Consider the following 21,014-nt stretch of genomic DNA (forward strand, 5'->3'; position numbering starts at 1 on the left):
CCCACAGACATCCCCACCAGAGAAAGAGAGGAGGGGCAGTGACTTCTTTGTGCTGAGAATACTCAGGCTCTCCCCCTCACAACTCCCCAGTGCAGCACTGGCAGCTCCGGCAGTCACGCCGGTCCTCAGTCCTGTCTTTACACACAGCTTTCCCTGCAGGCCGGTCACTGTCCCTGGCGGCCCTGAGGTTGGCACCCACCCTGCCCCCAGGACCCAGCAGGTACTCCCCTGCCCTTACCTTGCTCAGGACACAGACAGGGGGCTCCTCCATGAGCAGGCTGGTCAGGCAGAGGGAGGTGAGCACATCCTGGCACGCTTTGCTGAATCCATATAGACTAAGCTGGCAGATGAAGCTCTTCATGCAGTCTGTCTCAAATAACTTGTCTGAGCCCACCCTCTCCAAAATGTCCTCGAAGAGCTCCTCATTGATGCCTAAGCAAGTGCCGTCTTCCTCACACCAGAAGGACATAAAGCAGTGACTGTTGATGATGGGAAAGGGGAGGGAGAGGAGGCTGCCCTCTCCCCTAGGCAGGGTACCACACTCGGTGTGTGGTCTCTTCAACAAAGGCTCTTACCTCAAAGCCTGGAAAGCTCTCTCTTCCAGCAGCAGCCTGAAGCTGCGGTGGCCCACAGGCACAGGCTGAGCCAGGGCTACCGAAAGGTCCGCAGGGAGGGTCGTAGCTCCTTGAGCCAAGGGCCAGAGGCCCTGTGTTTGGAAAAAAGGGAGCCCCCCTGAAGCTGGGCACCCCGTCCATTGCAGGGCCTTCCTTGTCTGCAGCCACGTGGAGGGTGGTACGTCCCTCCTTCCTGGAAATGGGACAGTGCAGTGGCCAGGAGCAGTCCAGGCTCACAAGGGTGCTCGGCCCCTCACCAAAGGCCTCTGCTTGCTTGGGGCTGACATTACAAGGCAGTCATTAAGTGGCCTAATAAAGGGCTGCTGTACCCAGGCTGGTCAACGTGTCAGCTTCCTGGTCTACGCTCGTCATGGCAGTGGGCCCCATGACACTCGTGCATGGGCATGAAGTCTCAGGCCGAGCACTTGTGTGAATCGGGCATGACCTTTTGGTCCTAGAGTCCCAGGTCTGGGCAGACACACACCAACAGACATGTGACCCTCAAAGTCAGCCCATCCTGTGTTCACAGGTGCCTTGAGGGTTCTGGATGGCACCCTTGTGCTCAAGCACAGCCACGTCCAGGGTGGGGGTCCACAGTCAAGGGTACAGCCACCCGGCCCCCTGTGCACTGTCACTGGCTGGGCATCCAGTCCCCCACACAGACCCTCTCTGGATCCTGCCATTGGTCTACAGGAGCCCAAGGGTGGGGGCTGTAGAGGCTATGGACGAGGTCCCAGGGACACAGGGCAGGTTGCTGTCCTCTGGGCTCTGCAGCCTGCCCATGTCTACCCCAGGCTGGCCTTGGTCTGCATACCGTGGTCCCAGGCACGTGGGAGGGGGTGGTTGCCCTGGGCCTTCACACACAGTGTGGCTCTTTCCTTTGACCGCCATCCACGGGAATTCCATCAGGCTGTGTCCAGGCTATGAGAGCTGCCATCCTGCTCTGGGGCCTGGTGCTCTAACATCAAAGAGGCTGCCATGCAGGGCAGCCCACACGGGCGGCCCACCCCACTAATGCCCCTCACCCCAACTCTGCTCTTGGGGTTGAAGATCTTCCCGAGATTTCCAGAATCAGAAATGCCTCTGACCTTGAGGTGTCAGCCATCCAGCCCAGGAGCCCAGCCCAGTGGGTGAGAGAGAGGGCTTGGGTGAGGAGATGCCAAGGTGGACACAGCTGCCCTGCTGATCCCCAGATGCCTGGCTTGCCCACTCTGAGCCTGTGCTTCCCCACACGGGTAATCCTAGGGGCACCTGCCTCACGGGGTCCTGAGGACTCGGGGGAGGTACAGGAGGTGGCGAGGTTCCTGACACGTAAGTCTGCCATGTAGTTACAGGGAAGCGTGCTGTGTCTGACAACAAGTCTGCATCCAAGGTGCATAAGCACTGATCTGGTGGACATTGGCTCTGTGCTGGAAGCCTCTGGTCACCAGCGAGGGGTGGGCTTCCTTGTTGATTCTTGCAAACTGGGGGCTGAAACACCACCTGAATTAAATGTTTCCAGACACAGCTCGGGTGAGCTAGATAGCATTGCCCAGTGTTTCCCTTAGACAGAAGCCCTACTCAATGCCCTCTCATGTGACCCAGGAATGCCTCGGACCCCTGAAAAGGCGAGTTCCATTTTAGACTGTCTGGGACCCCACAAACACTCTCAGCTACCTCCTCACCATCAGGACTGTGGCAGGGCACTCCCTGCCAATGGCTGAATCCCCGGGCCCGCCCTTTCCTCTATGTATGTCCTGGCTGCCCCTGCATACTCCTGAGAGATGCTCACCCACCCCTGCTCCCCTCAGCTGGCCGTAGCAGCTCGAGATTCCCTTTTGTGCTGGCCAAGAGAACTCCCAGCATCCTGGTCCACATCTAAAGCAAGACCTGCACAGTGCACATGGAAAATGAAGAACTAGTTTATTGAACAGCTAAAGGGGAGAAAAAGAGTAGACTGGGCTACATTTGTTACATACCAAGCAGGAAAGGCAACACCATTCCAAGTGTCCCCCTGAAGAGAGCACAGGCTTGCTCCAGGCTGGTGCCAGGATGGAGTGGTGGTGCAGAGTACATCAGCAGAGCCTGGTTCACAAAAGGCAGTAGCTGCCCTCTCTCCCCTGCTCCTGGGTGACAAAGCCGGGGCTCCTTTTACCCTCTTCTACTCACGGCCATCTTGTTTGCATTGCATCTGCTTTTCTCCTTTTGACTCTCGGCTCTACCCCAAGCTCTTAGCTAAAAGCATAGGTGCAGCATGTGATGGACAACAAGCCCCACATCTCAACCTGTGCACGCTGCTGGACATTTCCAGTCTTGGCACCTTGTCCAGCGCTCCAGCTCCCAGGCGTGCTTTACGGTTTTCTGCAAGTCAGTGTTCCCAGTGTGGGAGAAAAAGTACAAACCGTTTCTTGCTTACTGTGGTAGTTCTGGCAGCAGCAGCTAGTATGTATATGGAGAAACTGAAGAGGAGATGGCAATGTCCCATGAAGGGGGTAGCACTCCAGTGGTCAGGACAGGGGTGCGGTGCTACTGGCTTCTACTTCTGCAACAGAACATGTATGTCTCCAGTACAAGCTTGTAAAAAAATACTTTAACAGAATATACTGTACAGAACTAGGATTTAACACGGTATATTACAACGCTAAAATATTTGTATAAATACTATACAGGCACGGAGTCACTCCATTAGAAAGGGCTCACCAATGGGGTCAGTAAAAACCCAGAAATGATGTGCATGGCAGGAGCACGGCCAATCACAGTGGTGTGGGTGCATGTGAGGCCTGAGGCTTAGTCAGGGCCCCTGACCACACCACAACAGGAGTTTCTGAGCTAAGTGGCCAGGCTGGCTTGGTTCAATAATACATTTTTCAATAACACTTTTGACGGGAATTTTCACACTTAGAAAACCAGCTGTGTGGCCATTCCTTCTTGGGCCCAAGCCAGCTCTGAAGGCACCTGCCCACTGGGAGTTGTTTCCTCTGTCTCCATATGCTCTCTCCATCAGGTCCAAATCCGCTGATGTGCACCCTACACCACGCTGCATGTTCCAGGCACCTGCCAGCCGCATGTCCCGTGGCGGTGAGTCACTGGGTAGGCATTGAGTGCAAACAAGGCATGAGATGGAAGTCCCTGGAGACCCAGCTCCAGCTCCAGTTCAGGGTGGGAGGGAGGGGGTGAATGGAGAGGCAGAAGAAGGTGGAAAAGAGGGCGGGCCAGGTGCACTCTTGATCTGCCCTGGGAGCATGGTCTAATCTGGCATTTCGATATTTAATTTGGGAGGTGGGAGGACGTACTTCCCAGGGCTCTGGGTGATAACCACCCGGGTCTTCTTTCGAAACATAGGAGCGATCTTAGGAGGTTCTGGAACTGGTGTTTCTTCAGTTTCCTCGCTACCTTCATGGTGGAGGTCGTAGGAGATGTTTCCGTATTCTCTCAAAAACGGGCAGATTTCAAGCAGAAACTGACAGAAATCCTTGCGAATCCCAAACCACCCTGAAACAGAAGAAATGTACTTTCTCAAACACTAGCCTCCCCTGAATCTCAGGTTGCTTTTCTTTCCTGAAGAAAATTTTCCTTATATAATGTACTGCTTTATCCTGATGTCTTAGCATGAAGCCTGAGCTAGGCCTCAATACCAACAAGGACTAGAAGGATGTCCTGCAGTTCTGTGGCTCCGTAGCTGGGGGTCCTGGACTGGAAGCCCCCAGGATGTCTCCCTGGGGCCTGTCAGGGATGCAATCTTGGGCCCTGGTCCAAACCTCCTGAACCAGAAACTCTGTGTGTGGGGGGGTGGGGGGGTGGGGAGGTTGGGGGGTGGGGTGGGGTCTTGGGACTCTGATGGGTCCTCCAGTTTGAGAACTACTGCCCTAGTGAATCTCAAATGCCTATGGCACCTAGACAATGTCAACCACTCAATCTTCCTCCTGGCCCAGGAGAAAGCCATGTGCAACAAGGAATGTCATCCAAAAAAAGTTTCTGTCACCCCTGGAGTCTGGAAGACAATAGGTATGTGTTGGTCCAGGCCAGCAGGTGGCCTGAGCTCACAGGGCCACCTCAAAGCTCCTTCTCCAAGGCCCACTCTTCCTGTCTGGGTACCACTAAACCATCAGGTCAGTGCTGGCTTTCCTTAGGCACAACATCTTGTCACATTAGCTTCCAGAAGGGTGTGCTTCAGGGTTACATGCAAAGGACCTCAAGGACTAGTGAGGAGAGGCTCTCATCAAAGAGCACTTCTAAACAGGTATCATCACAGTGGAGAGGGAGAGCGAGCGAGCCAGGCACCACTGCTGAGAGTCAGTGATATCAAGAAGTGATGGAAGCTTCCAAGAAGCTGCCAAGAGTGAGGAAACATATCCCGGAGGATGTCCAGGGTTTGGGAGATGATGTGGATTTTCACTGAATCTTCAGGAGCCCCTGGCTAGAAGGGATAATGTTTCCCTTGTCACAGTGAATGGACTCAGAGAGGCCACCGGCCATACTCAGTTCTCCAGTCACAGGATTAACAGTGCTCCCTTTCCTGGAAGACTCTTGGTCTTCTCCAGTCCCAGCTTTCCCAGGGAAATTCCTTGATTGGGGTCCTCAGGTTCATTTTTTCATAGAGCAAGGCCACACACACGCACCCATAGAGCCACACACCAGACAGAGATGTGCACACCCACCATTCAAGGACTTCTGAAATGCTAAGTACATACAGTGGTTTCCGCCTTTCTGTCCGAAGGTGGTTGCCATCAGAGTGATCAAGGAAAGCCAAAGGGGGACAAATATGGGGATACAGGAGAACGCATTGTGGCCATCCAGCTTATGAACCAGCAGGATCTAAGGAAAGAGAAATGGTCAACGTTCTGTCGATGGAGCGTCTGAAAAAGGACCCTGTCTGAAGCCAGGCTGCCCACCCTCGTCAGGCCTCCTAAGGGGGAAAGGTCACCCCACAGGAGATAACAGAAAGCCTCCATTCTGGGGGAAAGGATGAGAAGAGCTTTCACATGGCTCTTCAAGACAAAGCAGAATCCATCCACCTAGAAAATCTGCAACATCTGGCTTGTTATGGGAAACTCTTCCTGGTGTATTTTTTTTTTTTTTTTTTTGGAGGAGTAACAGTGCCCACTCTCTAATTCTCCACAGGGCTCAAATACCAGAACACCACATCCAACTTTCTCTATCTAGAAGACAAAACAATACATTCAGATGCATAGTAGCTGGCAAGGTCCACTTCCCACTGCCAGCTCCCAGGCCTCCAAAGAAAGGCAGCTCTATTGTCCTGAACTCCCTTCAAGCCCCAGGGGAGTGCAGTCTGCCAGACAGCTTACCTCAAAAGTAAGGAGTGGCACGACAATGGTCATCCAGCTTAGTGCCATGGTGATGTGTGTCCTCCTCTGCTCTGCGATCACATCCATGGAGCGCAGGAACAGGACGGACCACACGATGTAGTAGAGGACCACCAGACACAGAAAGGACATGAGAATCCACAGGGGGACACACACGACCTGAGGGCAGGAGGAGAGAAGAAAGGTCTTTAGGGGAGGCACGGCTGACTTCATCCTGGATCTCTGCATGTAAGTGGGTGCCAGGCCTGGATGTGGCCAGCGTGTAAAGAGGACCTGCTGCTCCTGGTGGGATCCCCCGCAGCTGGGGCCACCCTCGGGGTGGAGAGCAGCCATTTCCCTGAATCTTGAGCTCACTCAGCTGGCCTGCACTCTGTCCACCTCCCCTCCACCTGCCAAGGGTAGTGAGGCCACCCCAGCTCACGAGTATGTCCCCTCTTCCCAGGCACTGCCCATCCTGCCAGGGGTTCTGTAGCCAGAGGCTGGGGATCGTGCCCCCTGGCAACTCAGGCTGCCCAGGGGACCCAGGACCTCCATGAACTTGCACATTGAGGCCAGGAGGCTTCCCCACTGCCTCGCTCAGACGGGTTGTGTGTCTGTTGCTGTCGCACCAGAAAGACTTCATTTCACCCCCCATATAAGCCCAGAAGATGAGTCCTGGGGGCCTCACCAAGCTCCCTCTGTTTGACCTTTTCCCCCTTCTCAATGGCCCCTTGGGTACATCTGTCGTCCCTTTGTTTTCTGTTGTGAAACAGTAAAATTGACTGTTTTCCATTGGTGGCCAGTTCCATGAGGGTTCATACACGTATGTGTAGATCTGTGGGGCCTTGGGCGAGACAGAGGATAACTCCATCACCGTGCCACACTCACTCATGCTCTGTCTTTGCTGTGTCACCACCTTACCCCAACCCCAACCCCCAGAAGCCACTGCTCTGTCCTCTAACACAAAAGTGTTGACTTTTGTCTCTTCAAGAATGTGACAGAGATGGACTCATACAGCACGTCACTTTCCGAGGCTGCCTTCTCCCACTCAGCAGGACATCTCTGAGACGCTTCCAGGCTGTTGTGTCTATCTACCAGTCACTGCTGAGTGGTGTTCCACTGGATGGATGCACCCAAGCCTGTTTATCTGCTCACCCCGGGAAGGAAATGTGGGTGCTTTCCCGCTTTGGGCTGTTGCAAATGAAGTTGCTGTAAACATTTGTGCCCAGGTTTTTGTGTGGTTGTACATTTTCATTTCTCCAAGGGAAACACCCAGGATTGGCACTGCTAGGTCACATGGCAACTCTATGTTTAACCTTATTAGAAATTGCCAAGACATTTTCCAGAGTGTCTATCCAGTTTGGCCTTTCTACCAGCAATGGGCAAATGTCCTCATCCCTTGGTTCCGCCCTAGCACACCTGGTACTGTGGCTATCTTAGCCATTTTGATGAAGGTATTGTGGCACCTCATTCTGGTTTTTATTTGCTTTGCCCTAGTAGGTAATGATGTCCTTTACATGTGCATATTCACCATATGTCTATCTTCTTTGTGAATAGTTGGTTCAGTCTTCTGTCAATTTTAAAATTTGGTTGCTGAGGTTTTTAGTTTTGAGAGTTCTTTAGATGCTTTGGATATATGTCCTTGGTTACACATGTGTTTTATGAGTATTTTCTCCTAGTCTGCAACCTATCATTTCATTAATATTACTTTAATTTTAAGCTTCTTTTATGGACCATGTTGTTGGTATCATTTCCGGGAACTCTTCACCTAACTCCAGATCCCAAAGACTGTCTCTTCCTAACAGTTCTTTGGTTTTCACATTTCATTTTTAGACGTAGGACTTAAGCTGGACTCCTGAAGAGGCCGGACCTTCTGCATGGAGGTTTGCTGTGGTCTTCCTCCTAAAGCACATCTGCGGTCAGGCACAGTGGCCTGGCCCTTGTGGGTAGAGTCAGTGAGTAGCCTCACTGGGCTTCTCTTGAACACTGTGGGAAACCTGCAGTCACGCTGTTTCATCTGCTAGGATTTGCACAGCACTGGGGCAGGAAAAATTCCTTTGTTTATCTATAGAAAACATGCATGGTTTTTCCTAATCTTTTTTTTTTTTTTCCTGATTGTATCTTACACTCAAATTGTGGTCTTAACTCAGATTTGTTTCCGCCATGGTACAACTGAAAGCTCTGAGCCCAATTACCATTCTGCAGACACAGAACCCTGAAGCTATAAGATGGATGACTGAACAATAGTTTTTATTATGAATATTTTATCAAAGACTTTAGGAAGAAGTGAGAGATCTTATCTTTATTCATTATAAAGGCATCTTTTATTCCCTTATTTTCTTCCTTGTCTCCAAATGAGCATTTTCTTTTTTTCAGTATATTTTTTTACCTTTGTTATTTTTTTTTAAAGGTAAATCATGTTCATCACAGAAAATGTCTTGTGTACAAAAGTACACAACAAGCAGTGGGGGACGGGATCCCAAACCCTGGCAAGACCTCATCTCACATAGGCAATGTAAGTCTTCTATCTTTTCTCTCATCTTCTTTCTATGTGTTACTAGTTGAAATTGTACTGTATTCTCTAATTTGCAGCTTGCCGAGAATGGATGGAGCCATTTACATGTGTGTGTGTGTGTGTGTGTGTGTGTGTGTGTGTGTGTGTGTGTAGCTCCATCCATTCTCCTACCTATGTAAGCACAATCAGTTTTAACCAAACAGCCCTTCATGGAAGTCAGAGGTCACTAGCGTGACTTAGACTTCATCCCTGGCAAAAGTATAAAGAGGCAGAGTTTTTTTTTGAAAAAGGGAGTTGGCAGTGCAGTTTATATTTCAAAATCCCCAAAAGCTCTTACTCTCTGGGCCAGTAATACTGCTTTTGGAGTCTTTCCTAAAAAAAAGCAATGAAAAAAAAACAGGCAAAGATTTATCTACACAAAATTATATGCTGCAGCATGATTTATAATTGTAAAAACACTGGTAACAAGTTCAATATTCAGAAATGAGAGGACAGTCTGGTAAATGTATTTGAAGAATATTTTGTTATCAATTAAACTTTCAAAGTTATACATATAAAGAGCATTTATTGACATGGAAAACTGCTTATGACACAACATTAGAACAACAAAGCAGGATACTAAATTATAAATGCAGTATGATCTCAATTATCCTTATGAAACAATAAACCCCCAAACAAGGAAACAAAAACCACTAACCATGTTATCTCCCAGAGGATTATGGGTGATTATTATCCTACCACCTATGTTTATCTGTCTTTTCCAAGATTTCTACGATGAACATGAGTTTTATAATCAAAAAAAGTTTTTTTAAAGATTTAAAAAGTTACATACAAGCCAGGGCCAGTGAATGATCTTGTCCAGTCTTAAGGCAATGAATATAAACTGGAGAATGTTGACAGAACACAGGATTTCTAACTAAAAATGAAGAGAAGAATCAGTTAAACAAAGTAACAGTTGTATTCAATACCACAGTTGTTTGGTTAACATTTTAAAAAGGCAATTCAAATTATAATGCAGCAAAAGTTTTATTACATCATACTTGGAACCTCCTGATTTTCAGCAGAGAGGAGCAAAGCAGTGCTGTGCCAAGGAGAAGCCTGGCTCTGGCCTTGTGTCCTGTCCTCTCTGCTTGGTGGCTGCTTGGCCCTTTAAGCTCGTCCATGCAGTGACCTGTTTCCAGGCTTGCAATCTGTAGAGGCAGTCTTTGCTGGAGTCCCCAGCTCCCCTCCTGCCCCTTCCCATACGTATCTATGTTAGGATGGTTCCTAACCATCACTGTCCTGCCTTCTTGTGTTGGGACTCCGCCTACACCCCACACTTTCCTTTCTTGATCCTGGAGGACCTTGTCACATCAAGATGCCACTCATGGATGCTTTACTGCATCTTGAATCACGCCATGCCATGGATCCTTCCTGCAAGCACATGTTCAACTCATCTCCATTAGACACGAAATAACCCCAAGACCAAATGAACCCACACTTCTCTTGATGTAATGCCCTTACCAGCCCTAGTTCTCTCTTTCCATCACCACAGAGCTTTGTGAGACACCGTGGACACTGGAGTCTCCATGGCCTCCCCTGCCACTCCAAGCTCTGGGGTCCACTGTGCACTGGCCTCTGTCCCCACAACAACTACCTGGAAATTGCTTTCCTCCAGGTCCCCAGTCACTTCTGCAGCACTGGGGACACTGCCACTGGCACCCGACTGGGCGCTGCCACACCAAGTGACACTGCCCACCACTCTTCCTTTGTTGAGGAACCCAGTGTGTTGTCTTGCCAGCCTCCTGGTCTCTGATATTTCCCCGTAAGGTACCTTTTTCTCTCTTTAAATGGTGATGGCCCCCAAAGTCTGCCTTCTCTACCCACTGGAGAGACACAAACACAAACATGCGTGCTTTCTTGACTTCGTTGCTCTGTTCTGTTCGGCCTCCACACCTCTGGCAGGCACACCCTCCTCCTGCTCGCTTCTGCAACCTCCGTCTCCACTGCAGCCTTCCTGCCAGGGCCCAGAGTCAGCTCTCCATGAGGCACTTTGGTTGAAGGCCATCCCCTAGAGAGTCGATCATCTCCCATACCTGGCCTCCTTCACCCTGTGCCATAGCTTCCCATAGCCTCCTGTCTCACCGGGAGCCACCACAGCCTGGATTCCCCAAGTCAGGACATGGGTGCACAGCTGCACTCCCTTCCCCATGCTCTAGGCTCAGGCACTGCCTGTGTCCTCCACCATGCAGACTTCTCTAGGGTCCCTAGCCCAGTCTCTGTCCCAGTGCCCCACAGGTGGCCCTCCTGCTGGCTCCAGCACTTGCTGCTCTTCAACAGCTCACCACCACCCACAGAATGAAAATCACAGGACACTACCCAACCTGGCCCACGGCTGCCCCAAAGCTCCCAGTTCCCTGGGCAGTTAGTGATTCAGCCATTCCTTCCAAGGCCTATGGGCCAAAAGAAACATCTAATGGTTCCACTGACTTAAGTCATTAGATCTAAAAGGAATACTGATGTCCTAAGTAGCACTCTATGGATTTTTGCACAGCACTGCCTTCTCATGACAGAGAAAGCCAACAACCTAGACTCTTCTATGACGCCATTGAAATCAATGCAGTGTGACCGAACAATAAGACCCAAACTATGTGGAGCTAGTAGTTCACTGTGTATCCCCACAGATGTCAGGGATCATTGCTTCTCCCTCAAAAATGCCCAATATCCCATGGTACCCTGTGAGCACCCTGTGGTGCCCTGGGCAGCTGGGCACTGCCTTGAAGACTAAGGACTGGCCTTTAGTCAGCCCAATCCCTCTCTACAGCCTCCCCTCTTCTCCCTAGTTCCTTCATTTACACTTTATGCTCCATCCATTTTTTCTGTGGAAAAATACAAATAATGTAAAACTTACCATCTTAATTCTCTTTAAGGGTACAGTTTAACTGTATTAAGTATATTCATATTACTTATGGTTTCACATAAGTATGGCTGTGAAACCATCACCACTTTCCATCTCCAGGACTCTCTGCATCTTGCAAAACTGTGCGCCAGTCATATCTGAGCCACTGTTCACTTGACATGACAGACTTTCTTCTACGTCTATGGCTTCTTATGTGTTATTTCCTCTGCCTGAAAAATACCATCCCCTTTCCTTCCTGCACAGGGTACCCTGCCACACCCTGACTCCTCCTGCATGGCCATGGGGAAGCCTAGGCCCACTAACCTCTAGCCAAGGAGTACTCCTCCTCCTGGGACACAAAAACCAAGAGGGGGTCTCAAGTCTTGGCACATGGTTTCTTCTCGCAGGTAGATTGCCAAGAGTGTGACCCTATGAGTGACATATTTTCTAGAACTCTGCATTAGGAAAATACATTTTTATGCCTAGTATAGTTGTAGCCCTGGTATATGCTTTCATTTTTTTTTAATTTTATTTTATTTTTAAACTTTACATAATTGTATTAGTTCTGCCAAATATCAAAATGAATCTGGAGGGAGGAGGGTTCAGGATGGGGAACACATGTATGCTTTCATTTTCTAAGAAATATAGTTCCAATTTTTTAGTTTTCTTTAATCTCTTCCTCAGCTCCCATCCAACAGTATTTACATAACTTTCTCAGTGCTTTTCAACCTGGGTAATGCTGCTTGCCTGGGGAGGAGCTAGGAAATGTGCACAGACCCTGCTGGATGTGACAATAACCTGCGGGAGCACATCCACTACTGTTTACTAGGCAGACATCAGCAGTAAGTGACCTGAAATGCAGGGGACAGTCCTGCTCAAGAAGACATTTCCTATCCCAAAGGACAACAGCATATCCAGCCCCCACTGAGAAACACTGCCCCAAATAGGCAAAATCTAGAAAGTTTAATGTCAGTGATTTTGTTTAATATACAAATGATTTTTAAACCGTGGTATTGTTACTTCATTTGCTCAGATAATAGAAAAGAATGCAAAGCAAAAGAGGCATAAGGTGGAAAGGTAAGTGTGACGGGCTGGAAATGGCACCTTCAACAAATATGGGGAATACAGATTTGGGGGAAGTGAGGTAGGAGCCTGGAGTTCGTGTGGAAATCAGAGTTGAGAAATGCAGATTCAGGAAGTGAGAGCACAGAAGTGGCAGTGGAGGCAGGAAGTGTGAACGAGATCATTCAGAGGAAGTGTGAACAGTGAGGACAGAAAATGCCCAAGGTTAGGATCCTGATGTTGGGAAAGATTGAAGGCAGGAGGAGAAGGGGATGACAGAGCATGAGATGGTTGGATGGCATCACCAACTTGATGGACATGAATCTGAGCAAGTTCTGGGAGTTGGTCATGGCGTGCTGCAGTCCATGGGGTCACAAAGAGTCAGATATGACTGAGTGACTAAACTGAGGATCCTAAGAAACAGTGACTTTTGAGGAATAGATGGAAGAATTCAGTGAAGAAGCTGAATACAGGCTGAGATAGCCAGCTTGGTGGAGGGACCCAGAGTGTCAGGACCTGCAGAGTGGTCAGTGAGACAAGGGCTCCAAAGGCCTCCAGATGAGGCAGCAGGACACGGAGGTGGGGGGGCGGTGGTGCAGTGCCAAAGCAGGCAGCGTGGCTGTAGTACTTGGTCATTTAATCAAAAAATAGTCTAGGTATTGCTGTGAGGGTACTGACTTTAACTAAAGGAGATTCCCCTTGATGGTATGGTTAGATCTCATCCAATCAGCTAAAGGGCCTTAGGAGCAAAGACCATGGTTTCCTGGAGAGGGAGAAATCCTGCTGAATCTCCAGCACCCATAAGCACGTGAGCCAGCACCTTCCAATAAGCCTCCTATGTGAACACCTATCTACATATCTGCAACTATATCTCCATCTGCATCTATACTACTGGGTTTGTTTCTCAGGAGAAGCTGGCTGATCCAGGTGGACAGGGAAAGACATGAAGCAGGAAGAAGCCTGATGGCCTGAGTGAAAAACCAGTGTTTAAGTCAAGAAAGAGAAACATGATTATTTCCATTGTCTTTCATTTCCTTATATACCATGATCTAGCATTAGTGATCAACCTCTTCTATCACAGTAACTGATCAAAAGATTCTGATTTTTGAAACCTTCCTAAAAATATGAAATCTCACCTCCAGTGACCTGTCATGGCGAAAGCCCCAAACACAAGCTGCCACAGACACGGGGGAAACGAAGAAGAGTGGCATGAAGACCAGGAGCCAGAAGTGGCTGCCTCTCTCAATCCTGTCGCACACCAGCACTTCAAACATCAGCAACAGCAAGTGGATGCCCACTGCAATTAGCATGGCCTTGAACTCCACACATGTTTCCCCTTCTGCTCTAAAGAGGGACAGAAGAAGAAGAAAAAAACATCCTCAGTTCAGAATCTCCATAGCAAGCAAGCAGCCCAGCACACCAACTTACACGGATACTCTGGATTGTATTTGTAAATCTGACAAAAGGCAAAGGGAAATCAGGTGAAAAGCTAAGTTAACATTCCTCTTTAAGGGGCAATCTTTCAAACATCAAAGAACTACCACATGACAAGCAATGAATATTTACAACCAAACCGGACTTAAGAGTTTTAACTGAATATTCTCAGAAGCAATACCACAGTTTTTATTTCCTGACAGTGTACATTACACTTTTGTTCATAAATTTAAATTCAACTACTTCCAAAATTATTTAAGCCATTGCTTCTAATGCTAACAGCTGACACATATCCCTTACATCTCATGATCCCCTTCTCTCAATGAATTAAAAACCATGTAAATCACATTTCATGCAATACAATAAAAAAACCCCTAGTTTTACTGCATAAGTGTCATATTTCAAGAAAATATAGCAACTGTTGTTAGGTGCTATTTTAAAATGCAAATCAAATTATTAATGTTATTTTCCTTCCTATCCTATTCCATTAGGATAAACTAACACCTGCAGATGCTAAAGAAGAGCCATTAAAACTGCTCTTTAAATCAGTTTAAGCTGCTTATGGATCATGCATGGACTTAATAGGTTAACAATTAAAAACATAATAAGGCCACTAATCAGGAAAATGGTTAAAAATGCATCTGCAAGGCCAACAATGCACTTAATTCAATATATAGGTGAACATCTGTGATGCATTATGTTGGTGTGACTTTAGGACACAGAGAAAATGAGATCAGAAGTTATAATCTCTAAGACCCAACAATGTTCCACTGGACAATGTTGACGCTAGAATGACCATGTCGGTACATTCAGGACATTGAACTACACACATACAATTCCTTTTCTTAAGGGAATCTTGAAAGGTATCTTAAACCAAAAGATAAAAAGTCAAACAGTTTCTAAACAACTAGTGGAACGTAAACTGTTTAGCAATTTCACTTTTCATTCTTTGAGTAGCAATGGTTGTTGTTCAGTCACTAAGTCATGTCTGACTCTTTGTAACCCTATGGACTGCAGCATGCCAGGCTCCTCTACTCCTTACTATCTCCTGGAGTTTGCTCAAACTCGTGTTCATTGAGTCGGTGATGCTATTTAACTTTCTTATTAGAAAAGACCCTGATGCTAGGAAAGATTAAAGGCAAAAGGAGAAGGGGGCAGCAGAGAATGAGCAAACATTCAGTTCAGTTCAGTTCAGTTGCTCAGCCATGTCCAACTCTTTGCGACCCCATGAATCGCAGCACGCCAGGCCTCTCTGTCCATCACCAACTCCCGGAGTTCACTCAGACTTACGTCCATCAAGTTGGTGATGCCATCCAACCATCTCATCCTCTGTCATCCCCTTCTCCTCCTGCCCCCAATCCCTCCCAGCATCAGAGTCTTTTCCAATGAGTCAACTCTTCGCATGAGGTGGCCAAAGTAGAGCAAACATTAGATATGTGAAAATATCTCATAAAAAAAAAGATTTGTGGCCACACAGGTAATTTAAAAAAAAAATCTAAGAATTAGAAAAAAATCTAAGTTACATACTAATGCCCCCCATCTGCTAAGGCTCTCTGTGTGGCTATTTTCAAGTTCTTAGCTACATATGTGGTAACATATTTTAGATGATCTAAATCTTATTTTTAAAGTTCATAATGAAGATTTAAACAAGTTGAGATGGTCCCAACTTATATACTTTTCTCATATGAGCAGCTGCATGTGTTCCCCTCTTCTCTCCCCACCTGCCTACTGGGCATTCTGTCACTCCTTATCTGCCTGGTGATGGTTTAGAATAGCTCCCCACCACAAGTCGCCCCTTTTTCTTTCCAAAGTGGCAGACTTTGCAAGGGAGAGCAGAGAGACTCTGGTGGGCCCCAGCAGCAGCAGGATGTGCACTGGCGTTAAACCCATGACAGGAACTTGGACCGACTGAGGCATCCAAGAAGAAAGGTGTGAGGGGAGGGGGTGAAGGTAACGAGTGCACCTCTTCCTGGCCCCCAGGGCTCTATTCTCCTTCACAGCATCTGGGTCTCATCTTTTCCAGTCTCAGGGCCTCACTGTGTCCTGGACAAGCTGCTTCCCCCACACCACTAATAGGCCTAAAATCCCAGGACTAGGAGATTGGGGTAAGGGGAGACCCAGTTCCAGAAATTAATGGAGAAGGGTATATCCCTGATGGCCAAAACTAGAACTTTGATTTGTAGAATTTCTCCTACAAACACGATGGTTTCATACTTCCTTGTCCAGCATGGTGTAACAGTTCTATATTTTGGATGCATTTTAGATTACATAAACTTTTGTGGGCTGGCCAGGGACTTAAGTAACAATGGCTATCAAACACTTAATTTTTAAAAACTTAGAATAGATATAAGCTTGCTTATATTATAGCTCTTCTAAAATCTCTGACAGGTAGAAAAGAAAATACTCCTTACTTTATGAGAAGTGAAAAACAAGATACTCCCCCCTGCACCTGCCCAGGGTAGAGACCAACAGGTTTTATAAAGCAGTATTACCGATATTGGGGATTTCGTGCCCAGACTCCAGTTCCAACTGAGGCTCCAACAATGACCATTAACTTCCACAGCCATATTGGAGCAAAAACAGCCCAGTAACTCCACTGAATGATGCCATCTAGACGAAGGGCCAGCAACACAGAGAACAGCAGTAGACAGGCATAGATGAGGAATTTACTAGGAGAAAAACAAAACAAAGAAGATTCACATTACAAATAGGCAATAAAATGAGGTGTGATAACACCATTACTTTTTAGCATGTGAAAAGAATCACCAATTCAATAATCATATATTGAAAATTCTATGTAGAAGACATATTGTTGTTAGAGGATAAAAGAAATTTAAAGAAGGCTAAAACAAGTTCCCTACTTTTCAGGGCTTCCTGGTAAGAGAAGTCCATACAGAAACATATATAACAGGCATATGTCAGAATGATTCTATGGGTAGAATGTGATGTCAGCCCACAGAGGAAACATGGATTCTGTCTGGGGGACTAGGAAGCAGAGAAGTGATAAGCCTGAAGCTGGTCTGAAGGACACACAGAAAGCTACCACGCAGGAAAGGATATGAGATGAGGAAGCATTCCAAGCAGAAGGAACTAGCCATCCAGACATGGAGACTGAAAAAAGTTGACAGTTCAAGATATGGTCAACTTGTGTCACTAATTATTTGATTCTATTTTTAAAAAAGTAGCCACCATGCCATATTCATTTACAGTAATATTTTAATCCATGTGTTAGTCTTTTGGTGACTGAATTATACACATACATACACTCATATTTTATATAAAACAGACTTCATGAAGAGGATGTTTTAAAAATATTAATTAGAAATTACATTGTTAAGGACTTCTACTTACAACTTTGGTAGAATATGAGGAATGCAGTTTTCCCTCCCACCTTAAAAAGAAACTGGATGAAATATATGAAATAACAGTTTTCAAACACAGGGCAACAGGCAGTGAAGGACCATGATGGCAGAAAGAAATTTGAAAAAAAAAAAAAAAGGAAATAAACCCTATCAATGCCCCAGCTTACTGCCTGGAGCTAAATTTCAGACTGCAGTAAGAAGGCAGTTAAAATCTAACCCTATTGCCAATTACATCAAATGTAAATGTTCTCTGTTTGTGTGAAAGTCGCAGTCATGTCCAACTCTTTGCGACCCCATGAACTGTAGCCCACCAGGCTCCTCTGACCATGGAATTCTCCAGGCAAGAATACTGGAGCTGGTGGCCATTTCCTACTTCAGGAGATCTTCCCAACCCAATGCTTAGTAGAAATGATCTCAAGTCAACAACTTATGATCCAGCTTAAGAACCTAGGAAGGGAAGGACATTTTTAAAAAATGAATGGAAGTCAATAATAAATACATACACAAATATAAATGAACTACATAAGAAAGATGTTAGAGAAAAATCAATGAAATTAAAAGCTGGTTCTTTGAAAAGATAAAAAAGAGCAGAGACATTATTTTGCTGACAAAGGTCCATCTAGTCAAAACTATGGTTTTTCCAGTAGTCATGTATGGATGTGAGAGTTGGACCATAAAGACAGCTGAGTGCCGAAGAATTGATGCTTTTGAACTGTGGTGTTGGAGAAGACTCTTGAGAGTCCCTTGGACTGCAAGGAGATCCAACCAGTCAAATCCTATAGGAAATCAGTCCTAAATATTCTTTGGAAGGACTGATGCTGAAGCTGAAACTCCAATACTTTGGCCACCTGATGCGAAGAACTGACTCACTGGAAAAGACCCTGATGCTGGGAACGATTGAAGGCAGGAGGAGAAGGGGACGACAGAGGATGAGATGGTTGGATGGCATCACCAACTCAATGGACATGAATCTGTGCAGGCTCCAGGGGTTGGTGATGGACAGGGAAGCCTGGTGTGCTGCAGTCCATGGGGTTGCAAAGAGTCAGACATGACTGAGTGACTGAACTGAGCTGATAGCTAGAGTGATCAGGAAAAAAAAAACAGTAGACAAGAATTATTAATACCAGGAATGAAAGCAGGGACATCATGACAAATCCTACAGGTATTAGAAGTGGATATTATGAACAGCTTCAAGCAAGCAAATTTCTTGAAATAAATATATTATTAAAGTTCACACAAGAAGAAATACTTTCCTATTCCTACATCTATTTAAAGAATGACAGAAACTGTAGTTAGAATCAGTCTCACAAAAAACTGTCAGGCCCAGACAAAATCTACCAAATACATAAGGAAGAAATAGTACCAATTTTTCACAAACTTTTGCAGAAAAAGATGAGAGGAACATTTCCCAATTTATTTTATGAAGCTAGTAGTATTACCCTGATACTCAAACCTGACCAAGAAAGAAAACTACAAACCAGTTTCCTTCATGAAAGACAGATGCAAAACCCCTAAAAAACAGGAAATTGTATCCAACAATATATAGAAAGAATACTTCATTATGACTAAGTGTGGTTTAGCCAGGACTGCAAGTTTGGCTTAACATTTGAAATCAATGTAATTCACTGTATTAATAGAATGAAAAAGAGAAGCCATATGATTATTTCAATAGTTCCAGGAGAAACATTTGACATAACTCACTACTCATTCAAGATAAAAATTTCTAAGCAAATTAGGAATAGAGGGGTATCTAGAAAAAACCTGACAGTCGCCTTTAGTGTCTGCTGCCGAGGGCTCTGGGCCTTTGGACTTGGACTTCCCTGGTGGCTCAGCTGGTACAGAATCTGCCTGCAATGCAGAAGACCTGGGTTCGATCCCTGGGTTGGGAAGATCCCCTGGAGAAGGGAACGGCTACCCACTCCAGTATTCTGGCCTGGAGAATTCCATGGACTGTATAGTCCATTGGTTGCAAAGAGTCGGACATGCCTGAGCAACTTTCATGTTTAGAAAAAAACTAGTTAAAAATGCTTAATGGTGAAAGACTAAATACTTTCCCCAAAGAGGGTAAACAAGAAGTATGTCCACTTCAATACAACTATTCAACATTGTACTAGAAGCCCTGGCCACAAATATAATACAAGAAAAAAAATAAAAAGGATAAAGATTTGGAAAGGAAGGAGTAAATCTAATATTTGCAGACAATGTGACTGTCTATGTAGAAAATCCTAAGTACTCGACCAAAAAAGCTACTAAACCTAATTAGTGAATTTAGTAAAGTTGCAGGATATAAGGTAAATAAGGGAAAACATTTACTGCATTTCTATATGCTAGCAATGAGAAAATGCACACAGATTTTTTAAAAAACTATAATCCACGCACATATGGACACCTTATCTTTGACAAAGGAGGCAAGAATATACAATGGATTAAAGACAATCTCTTTAACAAGTGGTGCTGGGAAAACTGGTCAACCACTTGTAAAAGAATGAAACTAGAACAATTTCTAACACCATACACAAAAATAAACTCAAAATGGATTAAAGATCTCAACGTAAGACCAGAAACTATAAAACTCCTAGAGGAGAACATAGGCAAAACACTCTCTGACATACATCACAGCAGGATCCTCTATGACCCACCTCCCAGAATATTGGAAATAAAAGCAAAAATAAACAAATGGGACCTAATTAAACTTAAAAGCTTCTGCACAACAAAGGAAACTATTAGCAAGGTGAAAAGGCAGCCTTCAGAATGGGAGAAAATAATAGCAAATGAAGCAACTGACAAACAACTAATCTCAAAAATATACAAGCAACTCCTACAGCTCAACTCCAGAAAAATAAATGACCCAATCAAAAAATGGGCCAAAGAACTAAATAGACATTTCTCCAAAGAAGAAGACATACAGATGATTAACAAACACATGAAAAGATGCTCAACATCACTCATTATCAGAGAAATGCAAATCAAAACCACTATGAGGTACCATTTCACGCCAGTCAGAATGGCTGCGATCCAAAAGTCTACAAGCAATAAATGCTGGAGAGGGTGTGGAGAAAAGGGAACCCTCTTACACTGTTGGTGGGAATGCAAACTAGTACAGCCACTATGGAGAACAGTGTGGAGATTCCTTCAAAAACTGGAAATAGAACTGCCTTATGATCCAGCAATCCCACTGCTGGGCATACACACTGAGGACACCAGAAGGGAAAGAGACACATGTACCCCAATGTTCATCGCAGCACTGTTTATAATAGCCAGGACATGGAAGCAACCTAGATGCTCATCAGCAGATGAATGGATAAGAAAGCTGTGGTACATATACACAAGGGAGTATTACTCAGCCATTAAAAAGAATGCATTTGAATCAGTTCTAATGAGGTGGATGAAACTGGAACCCATTATACAGAGTGAAGTAAGCCAGAAAGAAAAACACCAATACAGTATACTAACACATATATATGGAATTTAGAAAGATGGTAACAATAACCCTGTGTACGAGACAGCAAAACAGACACTGATGTATAGATCAGTCTTATGGACTCTGTGGGAGAGGGAGAGGGTGGGGAGATTTGGGAGAATGGCATTGAAACATGTATAATATCATATATGAAACGAGTCGCCAGTCCAGGTTCGAAGCACGATACTGGATGCTTGGGGCTGGTGCACTGGGACGACCCAGAGGGAGGGTATGGGGAGGGAGGAGGGAGGAGGGTTCAGGATGAGGAGCACGGGTATACCTGTGGAGGATTCATTTCGATGTTTGGCAAAACTAATACAATATTGTAAAGTTTAAAAAGAAAATAAAATTTAAAAAACAAAAAAAACCCTATAATTTACTGCAACTTTCCTATAAACAATAATATT

General features: G+C 45.7%; 1 protein-coding gene across 2 annotated transcripts in view; it reads right to left on the bottom strand.

Annotated features, from left to right (window-relative positions):
- Positions 1 to 2,499: 2,499 nt before the first annotated feature.
- TMEM185A (transmembrane protein 185A) overlaps positions 2,500 to 21,014 on the bottom strand; it is a 44,224-nt gene continuing 25,709 nt past the window's right edge. The window contains exons 2-8 of one of the 2 annotated variants that reach the window (XM_025275772.3): positions 16,278 to 16,454; positions 13,488 to 13,695; positions 9,244 to 9,327; positions 5,900 to 6,076; positions 5,285 to 5,408; positions 3,887 to 4,085; positions 2,500 to 3,135 (exon numbers count right to left, since the gene is read on the bottom strand). In XM_025275772.3, the coding sequence (XP_025131557.1) occupies positions 3,120 to 3,135; positions 3,887 to 4,085; positions 5,285 to 5,408; positions 5,900 to 6,076; positions 9,244 to 9,327; positions 13,488 to 13,695; positions 16,278 to 16,454 (985 nt within the window). In that variant the 3' untranslated portion in view covers positions 2,500 to 3,119. Of the gene's footprint in view, positions 4,086 to 5,284; positions 5,409 to 5,899; positions 6,077 to 9,243; positions 9,328 to 13,487; positions 13,696 to 16,277; positions 16,455 to 21,014 lie in introns of both variants that reach the window. The other variant, XM_025275771.3, reaches the window with a different exon arrangement.

Source organism: Bubalus bubalis, chromosome X (genome assembly GCF_019923935.1).
Source record: "Bubalus bubalis isolate 160015118507 breed Murrah chromosome X, NDDB_SH_1, whole genome shotgun sequence".
NCBI lineage: Eukaryota > Metazoa > Chordata > Mammalia > Artiodactyla > Bovidae > Bubalus > Bubalus bubalis.